Source organism: Choristoneura fumiferana, chromosome 6 (genome assembly GCF_025370935.1).
Source record: "Choristoneura fumiferana chromosome 6, NRCan_CFum_1, whole genome shotgun sequence".
NCBI lineage: Eukaryota > Metazoa > Arthropoda > Insecta > Lepidoptera > Tortricidae > Choristoneura > Choristoneura fumiferana.
In genome coordinates, this window is record NC_133477.1 from 17739231 (window position 1) to 17759711 (window position 20481).

General features: G+C 38.7%; 1 protein-coding gene across 1 annotated transcript in view; it reads right to left on the minus strand.

Moving 5' to 3' along the window:
* LOC141429252 (axin-like) overlaps window positions 1-20481 on the minus strand; it is a 118791-nt gene that overhangs the window by 11188 nt on the left and 87122 nt on the right. Inside the window, 7 exon segments of the mRNA XM_074089531.1 lie at window positions 83-223; window positions 600-714; window positions 1985-2139; window positions 3294-3432; window positions 3730-3835; window positions 5940-6021; window positions 8987-9051. Coding sequence (XP_073945632.1) covers window positions 83-223; window positions 600-714; window positions 1985-2139; window positions 3294-3432; window positions 3730-3835; window positions 5940-5973 — 690 coding nt within the window. The 5' untranslated portion in view covers window positions 5974-6021; window positions 8987-9051.

The following is a 20481-nucleotide window of genomic DNA, read 5'->3' on the forward strand; positions in this document are numbered from 1 at the left end:
ATGTGCCGGTTTACCTCTATTAATATGCGTCGGTTTACCTCCGGTAAAATGTGTCAGTTTGTCTAGTGAAATGTTGGTTTACCTCTCTGGGCGGCGGCGGCAGCGGCGCGGGCGGCGACGCGTCGGCCGAGGACAGCGGCTGCGTGGCCGCGCTCACGTAAGACACGTAAGCCTCCGAGCGCAGGAACGCCTGGTACGTCGTCTCGGTTATGGCGCGCGTCACCTTAACAAATAAACTAAAGTTAAATATTAACTTTATATTATAATTTTAGGACGCTGTAAACACCTAGGGATAAAAGACAAATAAAAAAAACTATCAATTTCAGTTTTTTTTAACCATTTTTTATTTATGCAAATAAATATCTTAAAGAAATATTTTTCTATTTTCGACGTTCAAAAATCCCTAATTAGTTTTTTTTTATGTTTTTGTTGTGTTTTTTATGGTTTTCTTTTTGTGTATAATTTGAATTTTACAGTGCATTGGTTTTTTTTAACTGCAATGCTGTATTTTTTTTATTGACAGATATAAAATAAATAAATTTTGCGGAAAGTGGGTTTGCCAAGGCTAAGCCCACCGGTGGGAACCAAGTCTATCGTACCTCCTGCTCCATAGGGTCGAAGACGGTCTTCTCGAGCGGCGCGCCGTCCCGCAGGGCCGCCTTCACGCGCGCTTTCAGCTCCTCCGGCATCGCCAGCGCCGACTTGCGGAGGAACCTGCGAATACGGTTGTCATACGTCACGATTTATCCCGACATCTCAGGATTTTTGACCCTTTGTCAGGATCGCGGCCGGACTTGGCAAGTCCCAAGAAATGCCATCATGAAATAATAACCTAGCCAACAAAAAGTTGGAAAATCCCAGACATTGTCGCTTCAAAGTTAAATATCTCAAAAACGGCTGAACCGATTTTGATAAAACATGTCTAAGAACTATCGCTAGAACCACTAGCAACCGTTTAAGAGCTACGGTGCCACAGACAGACACACATAGAGGTAAAACTTATAACAACCCCTCTTTTTGCGTCGAGGGTTAAAAAAATTATATAAAATAAGATAAAATGTTAAGATTTTTCGTTTTAACTTCGATCCCGTGATGTTGACATAAAAAGTAGCCTATAATGTTATTATATGACAGACATATAGGTACGTATCGTCTCTCGAGGTGAAATAAATGTGAGATCTGGCTCGACTTTACCCCCAATCTCACGTGAGGCAAAACAAAACGTCGCTAGTGACACTATTTACCGGCCCGGATAATCCTCCATCCATCATCCCAGCCTATATACGTCCCACTGCTGGGCACAGGCCTCCTTTCAGAACAAGAGGGCTTGGGCCATAGTTCCCACGCGGACCCAGTGCGGATTGGGAACTTCGCACGCACCATTGAATCGCTTCACAGGTTTGTGCAGGTTTCCTCACGATGTTTTCCTTCACCGCAAAACTCGTGGTAAATTTCAAATGTAATTCCGCACATGAATTTCTAAAAACTTAGAGGTGCCAGCCGGGGTTCAAACCCACGCTTGAGAGGCGATAGGTCAAACCATTAGGCCACCACGGCTTCCTTATAATACCGACATGGAAATACCGACCCAATTTTTCGTGTACACGCCCGTAAACTCATGTCAGTTTGACATTTTACTTTATTTATTCATTTATTCGGGACGCCAACAGGGCACACGCATCATTATTACATTTAAAAAAAAATTACTAATATTTGTACCAACATGAGAAACATGATCGGTTTACATCAAGTTTGTCTATGGGCGTGTACACGAAAAATCAGATCGAAAATACAAATTGAGACATGGATGGATGCGCATGGATTTGGAGTTAAAATAAAAAATACAAAAAGACTTCAAAAAGCTAATCATAACGAGAAATCAGGTCGGTATTTCCATGTTGGTATCATCCGGGCCGGTAAATAGTGTCAACCAAGGCTGTAAAAACGTAGCGAAGGTGTGAGCAGAGCAGAGCAGAGCACTGACTTGTAGATGGCGGAGACGACCTGCCGGATCTTGTGGTGGTCCCGGTCGGGCTCCTGGCGCAGCCCCTGCACCGCGAAGTGGAAGTTGAGCCGGTCCACGTGCAGCGCGCCCGCGCCGCCCACGAACTTGCGGAACAGCCGGACGCCCTCCGCGTCCTGCCCACCACACACACCACACCCCACACACACATTATTGATGCGGGCTTACATTTGCGGAGGCAACTACCTTCGTATCTTGCTCCTCCGCGCAACACGTCGCGGAGCAAGACAAAAAGGTTCTTATTATTGAAATTACAAACTGAAATATAGATGCACAGAAAAACCAGAAAAATAAGATCAGCACTGGGAATCGAACCCAGGTCCTCGGCATTCCGTGCCACGTGCTATACCGCTACACCACTGCTGGACCAGCACCAGTAGCAGCAGTGGTGTAGCACGTGGCACGGAATGCCGAGGACCTGGGTTCGATTCCCAGTGCTGGTCTTATTTTTCTGTGCATCTATATTTCAGTTTGTATTTTCAATTTAGGTTTTACGGGATGACCGTAAAAGTAAAAATTTGGAATTAAAATAAAAAATACAAAAAGTTTCCAAAAAACCAATCTTAAGTTGTTATTATTATTTATTTATTTATAATTTCACAAAACTTAATCTATCCTTACAGGTAAATATGCCCAATGCGATAGACAAGTCAGATAATCTTGAAATTCTAGCCACACAATTTCTCGATACTTTACGTAATAAATTATTTATTTTTTTATAAGCGGTAGGTGCTCTGCATGGCTACAAGTACTAAAAATACTGTAATCTGTCATTATGATCTTCAATCTTAATTTTTTACGTAATAAATAGGTACTAAAATCCGTAAATATAAGATCAGTAATATATAATGTTGCATGCTAAACTTTTCCACCATTGTAATCAGTTATACATATGTTTACAAATAAATCACTAACTTTTAAATAAATACCATACTGACAAAAATGGGATTCTTTGTAGGAGGCTTTTACCCGGAGGGGGTCCATATAATAAATATGCATCCATGCATGGTATTAATTTATTAAAATTAGTAAAAATTAAATTCAAACTCACCAACGACGTAAATATACGTCCATTACTTCATACAAAAGCAACCTTCGTTCAATTAAGTTAAGGTTCAATTCTAGGTATTGCAATATAGAAGCCTGGCTTATGGGGGATTTCTTTTGTATTTGACGTGGCGGCGAAAAGGTTAAGAGTCCTAGGAAGACCTGAAACGACAGAACCGTAACGTTTGGTCGGCGCAACGTCTTCTAGTGTTCAGTCGCTCACCTCGAGCAGGTCGTGCAGGCTGCGCGCCCAGCGCATGTAAGGCGGCGAGGCGAGCGAGCGCGCCGACTGCGCCGAGCTGCCCGACGATCCCTCCGTCTCCGAGCGCCACGCGCCCGCGCCCCCGCCGCTCGCTCCTTGTCTGTCGCACGCAAAACAATACCAATTAGACTATGTACGCACTATGCGGCTAACCGCGCGGTCTTAGCACGCCGATCTTCTCAAGCGATACTTTAAAGACGGAAGGCGCGCTAAAATTTCCCGAATTGTAGTCATTCTCAAAACACAAAATAAACATTTAATGCGGAATTATGAAAAAATCATAAAGAATTACGATTTTTATAACACCTTTTAAGAAAAGTAGGTACATTTCAGAAAACTGTTATTTACGATCCTAAGCCGAAAGGACAATTTAGCTGCTAAACAGCGAGCTACTTACTTGGACATTTGTGGCTGTGCGAAGACATGTTTGGAGTGAGATTTGGCCTTCTCCTCCCCGGACGCCGGCGGCAGCGACGACCTGTCGGCAAGCTTGTGGTCCCAACCTATAATACAACAAGCCAGTCTATCACAGAAAGTTATCATGGTAACGTGAAGGGCATGCCCGACCGATGACTCATTTCGTCAATCGATAAACAGAAAAAATCGCTAGTCGCTTTTACCTATAGGTAAATCCTTAAAAATGTAGGATACACGATAATCTTAACGAGTTCACACAATACATGTATGCCGATAGTTAAGTGAGGAAAGTCATTAGGAATATGTCGTCGGGTGACAAGCAAAAGTCACTAACTGCAAAAAATAATTAGTGGAATATTAACCTTACGATGCTATGCATAAGTTTGAATATCCCTCTTGACTTTAGGTGGCAATTAGTGACTTACTTTTCACCCGACGATGTGATAGATCTTATACCTTTAAGCGCAAAAGTCTTGTACATTTATTTATTTATATAGGTATTTATTTATATCGGGGATTGCGGAAGTTTGCTACGTAGGGAGTTTCGGGAGCGAACAATCGACCTAGGTTGGCCCTATTGCCCTATCTCTGGGAAAATGCGTGTTTTCGATTTGTAATGGTTCCTTTTTTGTGTAAGTTTCACGCGCAATAAGATCAGGAGCACTGTCACGAGCGTGGTGGTTCAGCGGTATAGTAACGGGCTTGCAAACTGGAGGTCTACAGTTTCAATATAGGTCGAACGCGGGCTTAAGTTTTTTTTTTATTTTGTTTACGTTTTAAATAAAACTTATTTAAATACGCATTTTCTCAAAAAAACAAAACACGATTAAAGGATAACATTGCGAGGAAGCTATCTCGTATGTTAAGTACCCAACTTATACTGGGCCTGGAAATACAGCCTAATCCCTCGCAATTTGAGAGGAGGCCTGTGCCCAGCATGGGCATTTGTATCGCTTTTATGTATAAAACCTAGCAGTGTAGAACAGATGTACAGGTTAGCGCCCCAACAATATCGCAGCATATAACGCCGTTTGAACTTTCAAAGACAAAACCTCACAGAGGATTTTAATATTACCTTTTCGACGCGCGGCGACGGGCACAATGATAATTCGTAAAGGCTTCTTTTGACTCGCTAACGTTATTAAAAGTAATATTTTATTTATCCCACGCGCCCCGGAAATCAACAAAGTGCCATTTAAGTTTTATTTGAAAGCACAAGGATCTTGTCTTGTTCAAATTTGAAATTTTCAGAATATTTACAAATTAAAAAGGTGTAAGAATTTTATGGACGTTCAATTTGGACAAAAAAGCATAGAGATAGGTATAATTAAAGTGATAAAAGTTTTTCCATAGCAAAGTCTCTATGACATTGATATAAGATTGATTTTTATCATCTATACTGTTGGAAGCGTGAAGAGTGACGTGTGTTACGTTTTATTGTGCGTTTGTCACTACTAATCCTTGATGTTCGTATGTAATACTCCATAGAACCCTGTCGCAGGGAGCTTCTGCTGGCATTACGAGTTTTTTTTTATAAGTGCGGCAAATGCTGACTACAACAGGGTTCTACAGAGTGTCACGCATAAACTTGTCAAAGAATAGTGTTAAGCAGTACACCCACCCTCCCTCCTCAAATCGCAGCTTATGAAGAAGTTTCACGTGTGTAAAGCTGACAGATCTCTTAAGCGCAGTTTAGACTCGCAAGAAAAATCGTGCATATAACATTGCTGCGCTCGATTGACTACTTCAAATTCGTTCCCTTTACGACCTCGCAATGTAATACAATTTGCACGCCATTTCTTGCAGGTCTAAACTGGGGGGCTACTACGAAATTCGAAGTTCGTATCGTACCGTCCCTCTCACTCGCGTATTAACTAGTATAAGCGTCAGCACTCAGCATGACGGCAAGTTCGAATTTTGCGCTTCGTAGTATGGGGAGACCGAGGAGAGTTGTGACAGAGAAGAGTAGTGACAGACAACGTATATTTTTGGGAACTTATTAACAGCTAGCGAGCTCGCAATAGCGCGCGTTTGATAACTCGAGACTTTAGCTCGAGACTTAACTAAAAAACGCGCGCCATTGCCAGCTCGCTACCAGTTAATAGGTTCCAAAAAATCGACGTTGTCACTACTCTCCTCGGGCCTGGGTTTACCTAGCAAAGTTTATATGTGTCGTGCGTGAGTACTCACCTTGCGGGTGGCCGCCTACAGGAGTGTGGCTCATGGCGCACAGGCCCTGCTCCCACCCGCGCGCTGCATGGCGAGATACCACCTGAAGACAACGAGGACCGTTAGGCATACGTATACGTACATTATATTATGTTATAATAATGGAGTGAAAAAATGTACATCTAACATTGGACATCTAATTTTTTTTCCTGCATGTTAGACGTCTAAGATACAGGTTCAGCCTAGTTTGGAGCCTGATAGATATGTTCTGTATGGTATCAAATATAATATAATATTTGTATTTGTATTGGTATTGGTACACTTGATACGACACGACATTTTTTTCTTAAACCTGTTGAAAGGAAAAGTAGAAGGAAGACGAGGCAGAGGAAGGCAAAGATTTACCTATTTTGACCAGGTGAAGGAGAAAGTGGGTGTCGTGTCGTAAGAAGTCAAAGCTGGCCGAAGACCGTGCGGAGTGGCGGCGGTTGAATTTAAGAAAAGTACATTGTGCGTGTGAGTGTGTGTATCGATGAATTGATGGTAATGGGTTATTTATATGGTTTATGGGGGCGACTAAAAAACAGCGTGTTAGCCAAGGGACTTTGTTCTGCAAGGCGTAGGCATAAGCTGGGTCGCTTTCCTTTTTAATAGTTTGATTGAATTATTTGTGATGTGAAGTAACTATAACTTGTAAACAAACTATTGAATAAATATCTTTTATTATTTTTTTATTATTGATAGTTAAAAATAATGTGTGAAAAAAAAACCGCTGTGCGACAAAAAATTAACCATACTAATGTCGCTCGAACGATATTTTAGCGCGAAACGTCTGTGATAGTTGTGATGGTTAGTGGCTTGGCCTGTGAGTATATATTGTTTTATGTGGAAGGCTTGGGTAGCAATGTGACGTCGCGTCGCACAGACTTCAAAAGCGATTCAAACCCTACAGGGATACGAAAACAAATCATTTCGTGGTTGAAAGAAAGAAACATACTCTTTTCGACACGCAACCTATGCAAAGAATGTTTACTTGCGCTAAAATATTCAGGCATAGCTAAGTATTCAGTCAAATTGGGTGCTATGTCACAAAATTTACACGATTTTAATTGCACATTGCAAGTTTTCCAATAACCAACTTGGATCTGCGTAAAATGATTGCCTATTACAGGCATCATCATCATGATTATCTAATTAATTTTAATTTAACTGACTATTTAGGTATTTCTATGTAATAAGCATACATAGTGACATTGTAGCCATTATAATGCTAAAGTATACACATTTTAAGCATGTTACTAAAATTAACAAAAAAGAATAATATGATATCAATATCCAGAATCATATCCATACATAAAATCTAAAATGTCTGCGTCACAATCACAAGAAACCACCAAGCCACCAAAAAAATCAATACATCACACAATGAGGATCATATACAGCATTACAACTTGTTTGTATAGGTTGGAACAGGACAACAATAAAAAATGAGACAGCGGACCAAAGTCAAGAGTCTCCGGCATCGATCGGGAACGGAGGTGTTGTACCGGGAAGTGTAAAGAACCCCAAAATCAGTTATAAGCCAGGTTACCATTACAAATTAAACTACTAATACCAACAAACAATACTAAATTCCATAAAACCCCATGAAAAAAAAAACTAAAACCATATTCTACAATTCACAGAAATCTTTTTTTTACATCAATCATCCCTGAAATTTATTGTACAAAAAGTTTAACATAATAAGGGCATGTCAAAACACATTAAATCATAACTTCATGGTTCATTGAACAAGTTATGAAAAAAAAAACAAGAGCAAAAAATTATAATAGACCTTACCATGCTCATTGTGAGAAAACAAACAATGCACAGAAGGCACTACACCAGTTAATGGAATTACTTTTCAATATTATAAGATCTTTATTAATATTTAGAGTAAAAAACTTTGAATTGATCTGGCACAACTGCGCAAAGCAACGGCTGTGGTACGAGTGATCCGCGCACGGAAGCTGAATGATCCACACAATGGGTCCGTTGCGGAGAAGCTTCGGACCCTCACAAATTATGCAGTGGTTGCATTTATGATAGGGTTTAAATTTAATATTGAATCAATAAATTTCCATCAATAATTTGCATTCTTATATTATTATGCATCATGCAAAAAAGATTTCTTAAAATCAAAAAATATGAGCTTTTGCAATTTTGCTTTGGTTATTTATATGATTACAACACTTTTACTTACATGTAACCAGGTAGTTGACAGTAAAGACAGGCAAAGGCTATGAAAGTTTTATTTAATTTTTGTGACAATAATGCGTTAAAAAAGCGCAATTCTTCAAAGAGTGTTATAAGTAATAAGTGTAATAATATTAGGAGTAACTTTATCCAGTAATAAATGCGGTTCCCATTGATGAAACCCGACTCTCAGGACAGGAAACAAACTATAAACAAACTCGCCACATTCCGTAGCGCGCACTAAAATGAGACCCTGCGACAGTAAAAAGGTGTCCACAGCCTACTCCAGTCTTCTCAAGCCTCCAAACATTCACTAAATCACATATTTAAATATTTTAGAGGGATAAAGATGATACTTATCCCGTAATCATTAGCTAAATCGGGAGAGAAGTTAACGCCTTATTATGAGTGAAACACTTAAATGACTTCTGTTCTTACTTGTTGCAACAATAAAGGTGGCCGTTCCAAAGCCCAACAGGAGACATTAACAAAAAAGTTTCTTGAAAATTAACAATAAATTAGCTTGGTTTGGTTTTGTATACAACACAACAGTGACACGAATTTGACAGTCAACCAACCATGACAGACAGCTGTCAAGTAACGCCATCTCTCGACGACGCGCTAAACTTCGAACAACATCACGAAGCACGCGCTAAGCGCATTTGCATACGTATAAAGTTTCTGAAAGATGGCGGTACCATCTACTCTGTGATAGAATGATAAGCTAGTTTTGGCGGGAAACTAAATTCGCGTTCACTTCTGAACTTCAAAACAGCTTTTCTTTGATAAACTTGTGACTGACAAACTTTTAAACTTGTGAATGTGAGACTAACCTGTGTAGCAGCTTAATGCCGCTGCATTTTGCTTTTTTGTGACACGGTGTAAGCGAGAAAATAATCTGCAACAAAAATAATTTTAGTGATGTTAATGTTGCTTATTTATTTACTAAAGAAAGGGATGAAAGTTTTTAGAAATTAAATTATATAGGTAAGTAATTGTTTTTTTTTTTCATTTTAAATACGAGATTTTTCGCGTATTTTAGGTTTACTTATTTAAAGAATCGACCATACGACCAAATGTTAATCCGACCACTGGAAGTAGGAAAAAGTTACAAGGAAATTATTAGCAAAAAAATTGAATAACAGCTTGTAAAATAAACTCATAGGCTTTTTTCGACATACGGTCAGGTCAGCCAAATAAGGGGTCTATAAATGTTTAAACAACTTTCTATCAAATAAGTACTATGTCGGCAAATTCAAACTTTAAAGGGCTGGTGGAGCTAATGATTCCTATAAGTAATCTACCTAATAATTTAATGATCATTAATTATCCATTAAAAGTTTTTTTTTTAACTTAAGTATACAAGTTGTCTCCAAATTCTTCCGCAGTATTTCGGGAGTTTATTGCGTTAGTTTGACAAAACGCCCCTGAAAGCTTCTCGTCGAAATTTTTGACTCTAAAATGTAGTCACCACGCCTTTGACTCGGTACACTTTGAACATCGATCAATGTATGGAAATATTTGTTAACTCGGTACAATTAAAAAATCCCGAAGTCCCGAAAAACATCTACTACAGCGGAGTTCCCTAACCCAACCACCTGCTAAAAATATTCCGTAAAAATTAGAAGACACCTTGTACAATACAAATCTTGTAAATTATTCAAATTTTGTTTCTTTAGTTTGGAAAGACGGTAAGACAGTCAATTACAATAGATATTTTGAGCAATGAAGATAACTTCAACAATCATTTTACAATCTCAGTAGCTAAAATGAGCGAGCTAAACGACGCAAACAGGCTTTCGACATTAACCGTCTGTAAGTAAGGGTTAATGTTTTGGCTTCAACGATTTTCTTTTAGTGTTTAACTTTAAATACGAATTAAGTTGGCTGGTGATATTAACACCTCAATAAACTTGAAATTAAAATATAGCTATAAAAATAAATGAACTTGTACGAAAGTGTTAATTAACGTAGAACGTTCGTCACATTTTATTATTTAATTGCATTCGAAATTTAAAACTTGTTTTTTTGTATTTCATGTCAAATGAGAAAGAGAGTTCATGAGATAAAACATGAACGCTGATACTACCAATGATCTATTACTAAGGGGCTGTTTTACCATCCATTGATTAGTGTTAACTGATGGTTAAATGTGATGCCGTATCTATTTGTTTTGTTCGAATAAACGGAAACGGCATCACATTTAACCGTCAGTTAACACTAATCAATGGATGGTGAAACAGCCCCTAAGACTTCGGTGACGCGCTTATTCTGGCGTCAGTTCAGTCATCACTCTCGACTGAATACCGTGTAACCCTTTTCACACTGACGGACTGATGGCCCGTCCAGCCAGACTGATGAAATCAAATGTTTTTAATAATATTCGTCAATCCGATGTGAATGTGTAACCGAAGTCTTATGTTTCGCTAACACACACACAGACACACGCACACGCACGCACGCACGCACGCACGCACGCACGCACGCACGCACGCACGCACGCACGCACGCACGCACGCACACACACACACACACACACACACAACACACACACACACACACACACACACATTCGCGATCTATTCACCGCGCGAGTGTAGTGGGCCCACAAACAGTCATTAACCCGTGCGCACACTAAGCGACTCTTTGATGTGCGCAAACTTTCCGGTTTTCCTTTGATTGGTATAATGGAACTGCGCGCTGTTATTACACTAATTGAATTTTCCCATTTGGAATTCGAACACGGCGTGTGGTGCGCACCTACGAGACAGATTCGGCAATTAGCGGGCCACGGTCAGCGATTAATGATCGGACGTATTGGTGTTTCGAATATGGGATTATACGCATAAACAAACAACATTCATTAATGTCAATAAATAAACTAGTATTTTTTAGATGACAGAGTAAATTTTAACACGTACACCAACGTTGTTACGCCTCAGATACTGGGGTCTCTACATCTCTTTCTGCTCCATCCACCGGTCTTCCTAAGGACCTTGCTATAGATCAACCATGTCAACATGCCACCGGAATAAATTTAGAAAATAGACACTCTAAGAAGACAGAAGATGTCAAACACCTGCGCATAGAAGATGTTTTTTAGATGTATTTTTTGGTTTATTACGTTACGTTACGATCTCAAAAATTTATCCACTGTTGGTTGGCGTATTATTTAGTCAAATAAGATACTTTTAATAGAAATACTGTGTTTTTGTTTTAATCAAGTATGTAGCATGTTTTTAATAACCATTTTAACAGTAATATGCATTATCATATTCAAAGTATACTTTTGGCGGTGACTTAAACATTTAACTGCACACGATTGAACTGTTTAAGCCGGTGTTGCCATACAACTTAATATTTGTTTTATTTATTTGAATTTTTATTTAAGTTAGTTTTTAGATAAGGTCCCACTTGAAATCAGCGCCACGGCTTGCCGTGGCATTATGCTGAGTGGGACCTGTTTAGCGTCATGTATGTCTTTATTTGTTCTATGTTTGTTCCAATGTTTGTTTTTTATGGCGTTAAATAAATGTATTTTCTTTCTTTCTTTCTTTTAACCGACTTCAAAAAAGGAGGTTATCAATTCGGTTGTATTTTTTTTTGTTTTTTCATATTCATATTCATTTATAAGTTATGTACATAGTTATAAAAGGTGTTTCAGTTATTATCAGTCAGTCCATGACGCCCTGTACTGTAAGGGCACACAATAATAAATAAATAAATATCACCGGACAATTCACACCAATTGACCTAGTCCCAAAGTAAGCTTAGCAAAGCTTGTGTTATGGGTACTAAGCAACGGATAAATATAATTATATAGATAGATACATACTTAAATACACAGTAAACACCCAAGACCCGAGAACAAAGATTCGTATTTTTCATACAAATATCTGGCCCGACACGGGAATCGAACCCGGGACCTCAAGCTTCGTAGTCAGGTTCTAATAATAATAATTAGGTACAAAAACATTCAGTAGGTACTTATTAAATTAGATTTTACAATGCAAAGAATTTATTAGGTATAATGTGCTAAATTTTAACTCATGCATTAACTTAATATCATTCAATTTTATACAAATGTTACCTCAGAACTCCGTCATTTATGAACCGATTTGAAACGTTGTTTTTGCGTTCGTCTGGGAACGTGTTCAATTAATTCCCATAAGCACCAAATCAGGATCTAATGATTGGATCTTAAGGAAATCGAGGGAACTCTTCAAATGTCGTAGGGACACCTATAGTAAATTGGATATATTTAAGTAGTAGTAACTCGTGCATTTGCTCTTGAAAATCATCATTTGGTGAAGTGGAACTGATGATGAAGACCACAGTTGACCATCGGAGTTACTACTCAATAACAAGTATTTCACGGATTGAAGTTTAATTACTTTGACACAGTTGCTAAGCAATTTATGCTCCTCGTAATGCATATGGTATAACGGGTGGTGAAGCACCAGACTCCTCAACAATGAACGTCTCTGCATCGGAAAAAGCAATCTTTCGTAGAAGGTGACGGACGAGCAGTTGATATTAAACTATTGTATCTTAGATTATTCACACTAAAAAACGTTAAAAAAAATGTATACCTAAAAATTTAACCGACTACAAAAAACCATGAAAATAATTTCCTACCAGTCTGAAGTCGGTCGCTGCCTCAGCACGAGCCAGCAGGACTGATTGAAGCCCAATATAAAGTGCGTAGGTGAGATAGATGACTACAGGTTCACTTACTTACATATTTTTTTATTGAAAATTTAATAAACACGTATAAGTACTCGTTCTTAGCTTTATTTTACGTACGTTTTCTATTCTGGGTGTTTGCGGCCAGCTAGCCTACGTTCATCATGCTACTGCTATTGACCCACAAGTAGATAACTGTGTTTGACATGACTGCTGTAGAGTGCGTGCTACGTCGATAGTCGTTTTTTTATATTTTTTTTTATGTTGCTACGTAAGTCTCACTTTACGAGTACAAAGAGACTGATCACATCTAGTCTACTGTCAATTATATTTTGGAACACACAAACTCTTTCATAATCATAACACTATCGACATTATCAGCGAAATAACGAAAACCTGTTTTGTTTGAACATCGCTGGAACGAAATTTATGATTGGTTTTACGTACTCACAGGAGTACGACATCAAAAGCGGAGGTAATCCTTTCATTCTACAACTGATTACTCGTGCCGCAAAAAGAGTAATAATTTTGCGCACTACAAACGAAGACGCCAACGTGAAATGGTTTTCTTTATCACGCAAATTATCATATTCATCAAAGAACTGCTGAACTACAATAGCTCTGGATCGGTTTTGCGGTTTGACAGAACCAACGTGCTCTTTGATAAGTTATTCTAACTTAGTTGCTTATTATTATTTCGCTCGCTCAGTTGTCTGTCTCCGTTCATATTAAAAAACTAGAACAGTCTAACGTAATTTTCTACAAGAATAACTTTTTCAGGATGTGTTATAATATAAGAGGTCTAAATGTACCAATTTCAGACTTGAGTCCAAATTATGAGATATAATGGCATTAGATTTTCTCAAACGAAACAACCTTTTTACAGAGATAACGAAAAAGTATGAAACAATACAAAGCGAATCAGATTTATGTTGCCAAACATCGTGTATGAAGAGCGACAGCGTAACTAATAGTAACTAGAGATCAAAACAGTAAGGGTTGTTCAGTATTAGTGATCCGTCATCAAAGGGGGACGACCACTTTGATCGGACCGCTTCCTGAGAAATTCCTTTAGCACTACATAACATCCTTACTAATCAATCGTTGGGATATACCGAATCGGAAAAGGCATTAAAGGCAATAGTTTCAGCTTGCGGTAAACTGTTTGCGAGCGTGGGGGATGTTCTCTGTACATCAAAGGCGTGCCGAGACAAAGCTCTAAGAGCCTTTTAACTTTATTTAGCGGAGTGGTAAGTTTAGCCGGTCGCGAATCGCGCAGGTTAAAGAGTAACACACTCACTTTGAGCCAGAGACGTGGGGGCACCGGCCCGGTAGGGTTGCGAAGGGATGACAACTCAATTAATCCAACGGGATACAAACAATAACGACAACTTTCAGAGCCTCTATATTTACTATCAAGACTGTATATAATTATTTTTAATAAAAATGTATTCGAGGAAAGGTAACACCGAAAGCAATATCACAACATTTTTTTCCCATACATCGAATCATGGAGATGTTTTACAGGACTTAAGTAATCTAAGTAACTCTACCTCCACTTCAAAAGACTAGCGAGAGTTCGAGAAACGCCCACAACGCTATAAGGTTTGCAAAATTCAAAAATTCAAAATTCAAATGATTTATTCAGTAAATAGGCCGCAATGGGCACTTTTACACGTCATTTTTAAAACTACCAGCGCTTTCGGAAAGACCATCATTGCCAAGAAGAATGCGCCGCAAGAAACTTGGCAGAAAGTCATGCGATCTTCAGCACAAAAAGCTAGGGCGTTTGGAGTGTCCTAGTCCTAGACACGTCGGCTGGCAACCCTAGAGGAGGGTGGGGGTACATCAAACGGGCCGCTAATGCCGCCCGCACCGCGGCGTCTCTTTGTCGGCGCCCTTTGAGTCGCGATGCCGCGTGCGCCACCTAAGCCTCGGACGGTGGATCGCTGGAGATCGGAGACGGTCGTGAAAACTGGACAATAGATAGTCACCGATCGTGTTTTACGTAAACCAATTGCAGAGGCCCTCTGGCTGCTGAAGGTGTAAGGGGCGAGTGGAACAGAGAGAGGTCTTAAAATTGATTTATATTGGTTCAGAAGCTGGATGCGTTCTTGGATGCAAAAAATAGAGATGTCATATATTCAGTCAGACCCTACGATGGATACTGGGCACTGAGCTGGATTTCATCTCCTCTATCTCTCTATCTAATGATTATTAACCGTTATTTAAGGCTACATATCGTTAATCCTATAGGACTATTACTTATTCTGTGCTATAGGTACCTACTTCTTACCGAGCAGGTTTCAGGGGTGACCTTGAGATACAAATATAGTCAATAGAGAACCTAAATTAAATAAAAGAAGATTTCCAGGAGCGATCTCTATCAATAATAATAGGCCCTTTTCGTAACTTGCTTGCTTATTTTAGATTGATCTAGTATATAAAACTAGGACTAAAGCCTTTGATATACCAAAAATGAAATTATCATTAACTATAAGAGCTTTCAGATTGGTCGAAGTTCAGTCAGACCCAGAACAAATTAAGGTCACACAATTAAATTAGGAATTACTCCTAAATTAGTTAAATCTTTTGAGCAGAAATTCTAATATCTACTTAAAACAATGAGATCCCACGTTGCAGCGTGCATGGCTAGTTAAATCTGATCATTAAATTCAACCTGCGTACGTATCAAATCCCCACTAGCCGGCTAGAGTGCGTTGATTACCATAAGCTGGCACAAAGGGCCGTACCCTTTGACGAATTAGCGCCACTAACATAGCCCATGTTTATCTATCAGGATCTATATCTTACACAAAATGTATTACCGGATTACCATGTAATGTGGGCTCTTTACCGAAGTCGCAATTTTGTAGATAAGCCTCGTAATTTATTATCTAGAAAAGGATCTTATGGATCATAATAACAAAAGCATCTAATCACCTTTTTAGAAGTCAGCATTAACACTAATGCTAAATGACCATACCAAGAACCACATTAAGCTGTGAAAATTATTAATCTAATAAAGAAAATAAATAAAGCAGTGTTTTTTATGAATTAAGATTATTAAAAGCAGGACGAAGAAGTTTTCAAGATAATACCAAAGTATATGGAGTAAGAAAGATTGTTAAAAATTATAATAAAAGCAATACGGTTCAGAGAAACAGTTCATAAGATCCCCCGAGAGAAAACTGCCGAAATTTATCGAATAAATACGGATAAAACCCATGATAGATAAGAGACAATCGATTTACTTACAGTTACATATAACCACTAGTAAGCTTACAACAAACATGTCGACTGACAAATCGCATCGCTTAGCAGCAGCCCTCAACTCTCTCATACTGGGACAATCAGCACAAGACAGATGAATAGATGCAATAACCTTTGAGCGTCAAATAAGGCATTCAACAAAAACAAAATGACAAATACGAGTGCGAATGTGTAATTGCGAAATGTTATGTTCATTTCACAAGTTTTAACAGGATTCCAGCGGATCCGTAACTTGTGAGGGAGGCGATGAAATTGATTTCCCAGTGATCAAAAGAATGAAATTCGCAAAGGGAAGGAAGGTAATTTATTTGACCAAAGCGTTGACAGAACGCTGCTACCTCTCCCAATGTTCCTGGACACGGGAATATTAAATCTGCGTCGAGTGAAAGGTGTTTGTCTAAGTAATAAATTTATTGATATTTGTTTCACGTCGTAAAGTTTTCAGTTACACTGTTGTGCAGTTCAAAGGGATTCCTAGTTCTTATCGTATCGTAGCAGTAGCACCATACTCGTAATTATAGAATTTAGTCTCAAGTTACATTCTTAGGTTATATCTTTCTAGACGCGCAAGTTTGTGTGATTCAATGATACTAATGATACAGAGGTAAATTTGTATTGCAAATTTCTACTTATGCGATTAGTGTTGGTCCTTTTGAGCTTTATATTTAAAAGCTCAAATGTACCTAAGTACACTTATCGAGAATACAAACTGAAATATAGATGCACAGAAAAACCAGAAAAATAAGACCAGCGCTAGGAATATATTGGTTCGATATAGGTTTTACGGGATGACCGTAAAAGTAACAAAAAATTTGGAATTGAAATAAAAAAATACAAAAAGATTCCAAAAAACCAATATAAGTACACTTGCCAAGATCGTAGTAGCATCCTCTCTAATAAAGCTAACTTATATAATCAGATGCATAACAAACTAGTAATCTACGCTACGGGTGCGTGTGCCATCATCGATAATAATTTGTATTGTTCCGTTACAAAGGCGGAGCAAACTAAATCACCTCACGGTAACTTCGTTATGATACGTGTAGTGTATAGTAGAGTTATAATGAGCCTACTATTTTGCGTACGGCACATGCATATAAAGGTAATTTACTTCGTTAACTAGCACTATAACTGTGTTAATGGAGTGTTCCTTGAATGCGTTAGTGCCCTTGTGAATATACTATCACATCGCTTGAACGTGGCTAATTAAATATTAGTCCACGAAGACTGATTTAAGCTTTACGTATAGTTTGGTATAATGTAATCTTTTGAGTAACCTGAATTTTGTTTGTTTTTTTTTTTCGAGCATTGTTTTAAATTCAATATTATACGGTAAATTGGAGTGTTCGACGCGGGCCGGCGAAGCGTGATCTGTCCTTCCGTAAGTCTGGCGGCTGGCAGCGGAGAATTTTTGCCTCCACGCATCTTGACCGCGAGCGTCGCCTGGAATTCCATATCTGAATACATTTCCCGTTGGACGATTTTAAGGAATATTTCCCCTCCGTTTCTTGATAAGATTCGGAATACGTACTGTTACATACATAACTGAAGCGGTAGACATAGTTTCGATTTAAATGTCATAACGAATTTGTCCAATATTAATTAACACATTTACATTTACACATTCACATTTACATTTTAAGTAGTTGGTCGATGTCAACCAAGGTCGGTTGGTCGATTCGGTGTACTGTACAATGGTACAATCGTGATTCACTGAATGTTGTATGAAATAAGCTCCTTAATCCTACTTGTTTAAAAAATAAAAAATTCAGTTTGCACAATAAATAACTCAAGACACGGAAACATTTATGCACCAATCGACGCAGTCAACATTTCCTTAGTGCGCGTCTCAACTTAATTGAAACGGTAGTCTGAACAGCAGTTTTACAAGTCAAAGCGTCCAATCAGATTCATTCATGTGTCTCCAATTGTCACCCAACCCGACGGAACCCTTCACAATTTGCCCACGTACCTTCGGGGAGTGAGAGGAAATTGACCATCGCACGTGCCACACTCGTACCGACTCCACATGGATACACCCATGAGTCCAACGACGTGAAAACTGCACCAAACACCTTTAGATACGGCTTAAAATCGAACAAGGCTGGACGTGAATGGAAAAGTCACGTGTAGCAGCCGCAGGTACAGTTGCTGAATTCTATTCGATAGAAAATCATTCGTGCGCAATTTCTTATGCAATAAGGAAGACGCCTAAATTGTCACCAGGGAATCGAATAAAGTTTGCTACGTGGTGCGGAATTTGCGATCCTTAGTGACTTCCTCAAAATTGCTTTAAGCTTTGGAGCTTAAAAACGGAATAAACACTTTTCCACGTACTGCAATTATCGAGCATCCTCTGTTTTTTTTTCCTCAATGACAACAGCTAGTCGGGAGCTAAACAAACCCTCGGGCACTAGCTACGACATTTCAATCTCGCATTCACCGAGTTGGCATTGTTTTTCCAGATTACCTGCCTGATTAACCCGCCTGTCTGTCGGTGACGTCTCCAGGTGAGGCTGCTGCAATCACCCGTGGAATAGGATCCGTAGCCCTCGGCTCCGTGAATAATGGAAAAGCCCGTAATCTTGGCGAACAATAATGTCGCCTGCACGCGACGTTTTGCATACAATGACTCGAAGCGAATGAGTTGAAAATGCGACTGTCTCATTCGATGCCTTTTTGGAAGAATTTTCTGTTTTACATTCAGTATTACTATACTTTTATCTGACGCTTTTAATAATGAATGCCGGTAAGTTTTAGTAAAGCAAGTGTCTCGGCTAAAATGTAGCACCTAGAAGTTTAAAGGTCTTCAGGCACGATAATTTCTCGTGGCTTTATTAGCATTATTTGTAAGTTGTACGACATGATATCGGTTCTGTTCAAATTCATTATGCTTCTGAACGTCATCCAGTGTTATAAGAATACAAGTGCCTGCCTTAGAGCCATGTCTTTCTTAAATATTTTATTTTAGACGAAAGGTTTACGTAATTACGTATACAGATTATGCTAACAACGTGCGAAATCAGACGAGCCAGAGCAGCAGCAACAGTAAGCTACTGAATCCGACGTTGCATTTTCTCTTTGCAGTAGTTCCTGTCCTGGCCAGTTAATACTTAAACCACAAACTGTCAATCCATCAGTAGCCAAACTACCTTTACAATAGGTTGCGGTAAAAATTCATATTGTTTTATTAAATGCCTGAACGACAGTGGACATGTTCGATGGGTTTGCACCGCAAACCGGTCCGGGACTTGGTCGATTGCATGTCGCTTGCGGACAAGCGCAAAATAATGGAAAAAAATATATATTTTTTATCTACTCGTCACTTCACTGCATATTGTAGGAGGAGGGATACGAATGGAAAGGAGGGATATGAATAATACGAAGATTCGAAAATAATAACCGCCTAATTGCTAGAAATTACTTCATAACAAGATAATTTGATACAAGTAAATTCTATTACACTATTACTCAGCAATCAAATATAACAACGCACTGTATAAATTCTTAAAATTGTTCCGACCAATAGAGTTTCATATTTTCCACGTCCACATAATTTCAGGCCGGCTATTCGCGCATATTTACATAACATAATTTCTCATTAAAAGCGAATTCATTAGAATGGAAACCGTTTCCATAATGTTCATGGAATTTAAAATGGGAGCTTGAACAAAGGCAATCCGCAATCCGTCCCGTTCGGGAGACAAATGTCGGAATGAAAGGATGAATGGGCAATACAGCAGATATAACAATTTGGGTGGGCCGACGCCTCCTGAGAGCACTTGCGGAGGATGATTGGTCTGATGAATAAAAGATCTGTCAATTTGTGTAATACGCGGACGGCCGCGGATTATGCGACACTCAATTTGCGGTCCTGTTGCGGCGTCACCAATTATTTTTGGCGTTTAGGAAAACAATAGCAAATTGGGGATCGTTTCGAATTAATGACCGTGCCACGAGGCAAAACAGAAATTGAATACGGTATTTGAAAACTCCTGATTCCTGATTTTGCCATATCTTAATATTATTATGAAAATATAGATATACAGATAGTGTTTAGCGAAGAGAAAATTTAAATCGTTTAAAAATTGGATTTATAGTGATTTTTTGAAAAATCTATATACCTGTCTCTTTCTCAAACGCTTTTCTCTATGCAGCAAGTATGGCGGTACTGGCGTGTGACGTCACATGCCAGTATGTCTTTCTCTGTCTAATCTTGAATTACAAACCTGTATAACTTTGTTATTTGTAAAGGTATCTTAAAAATTGTTTTTCTATTCGATAACAGGCATTGTGTAGTTTTAATTTATAAAACATATACAAAATAGTCAAATACCGTATTTAAGTATATGAAGGTAGATTGGCTAAG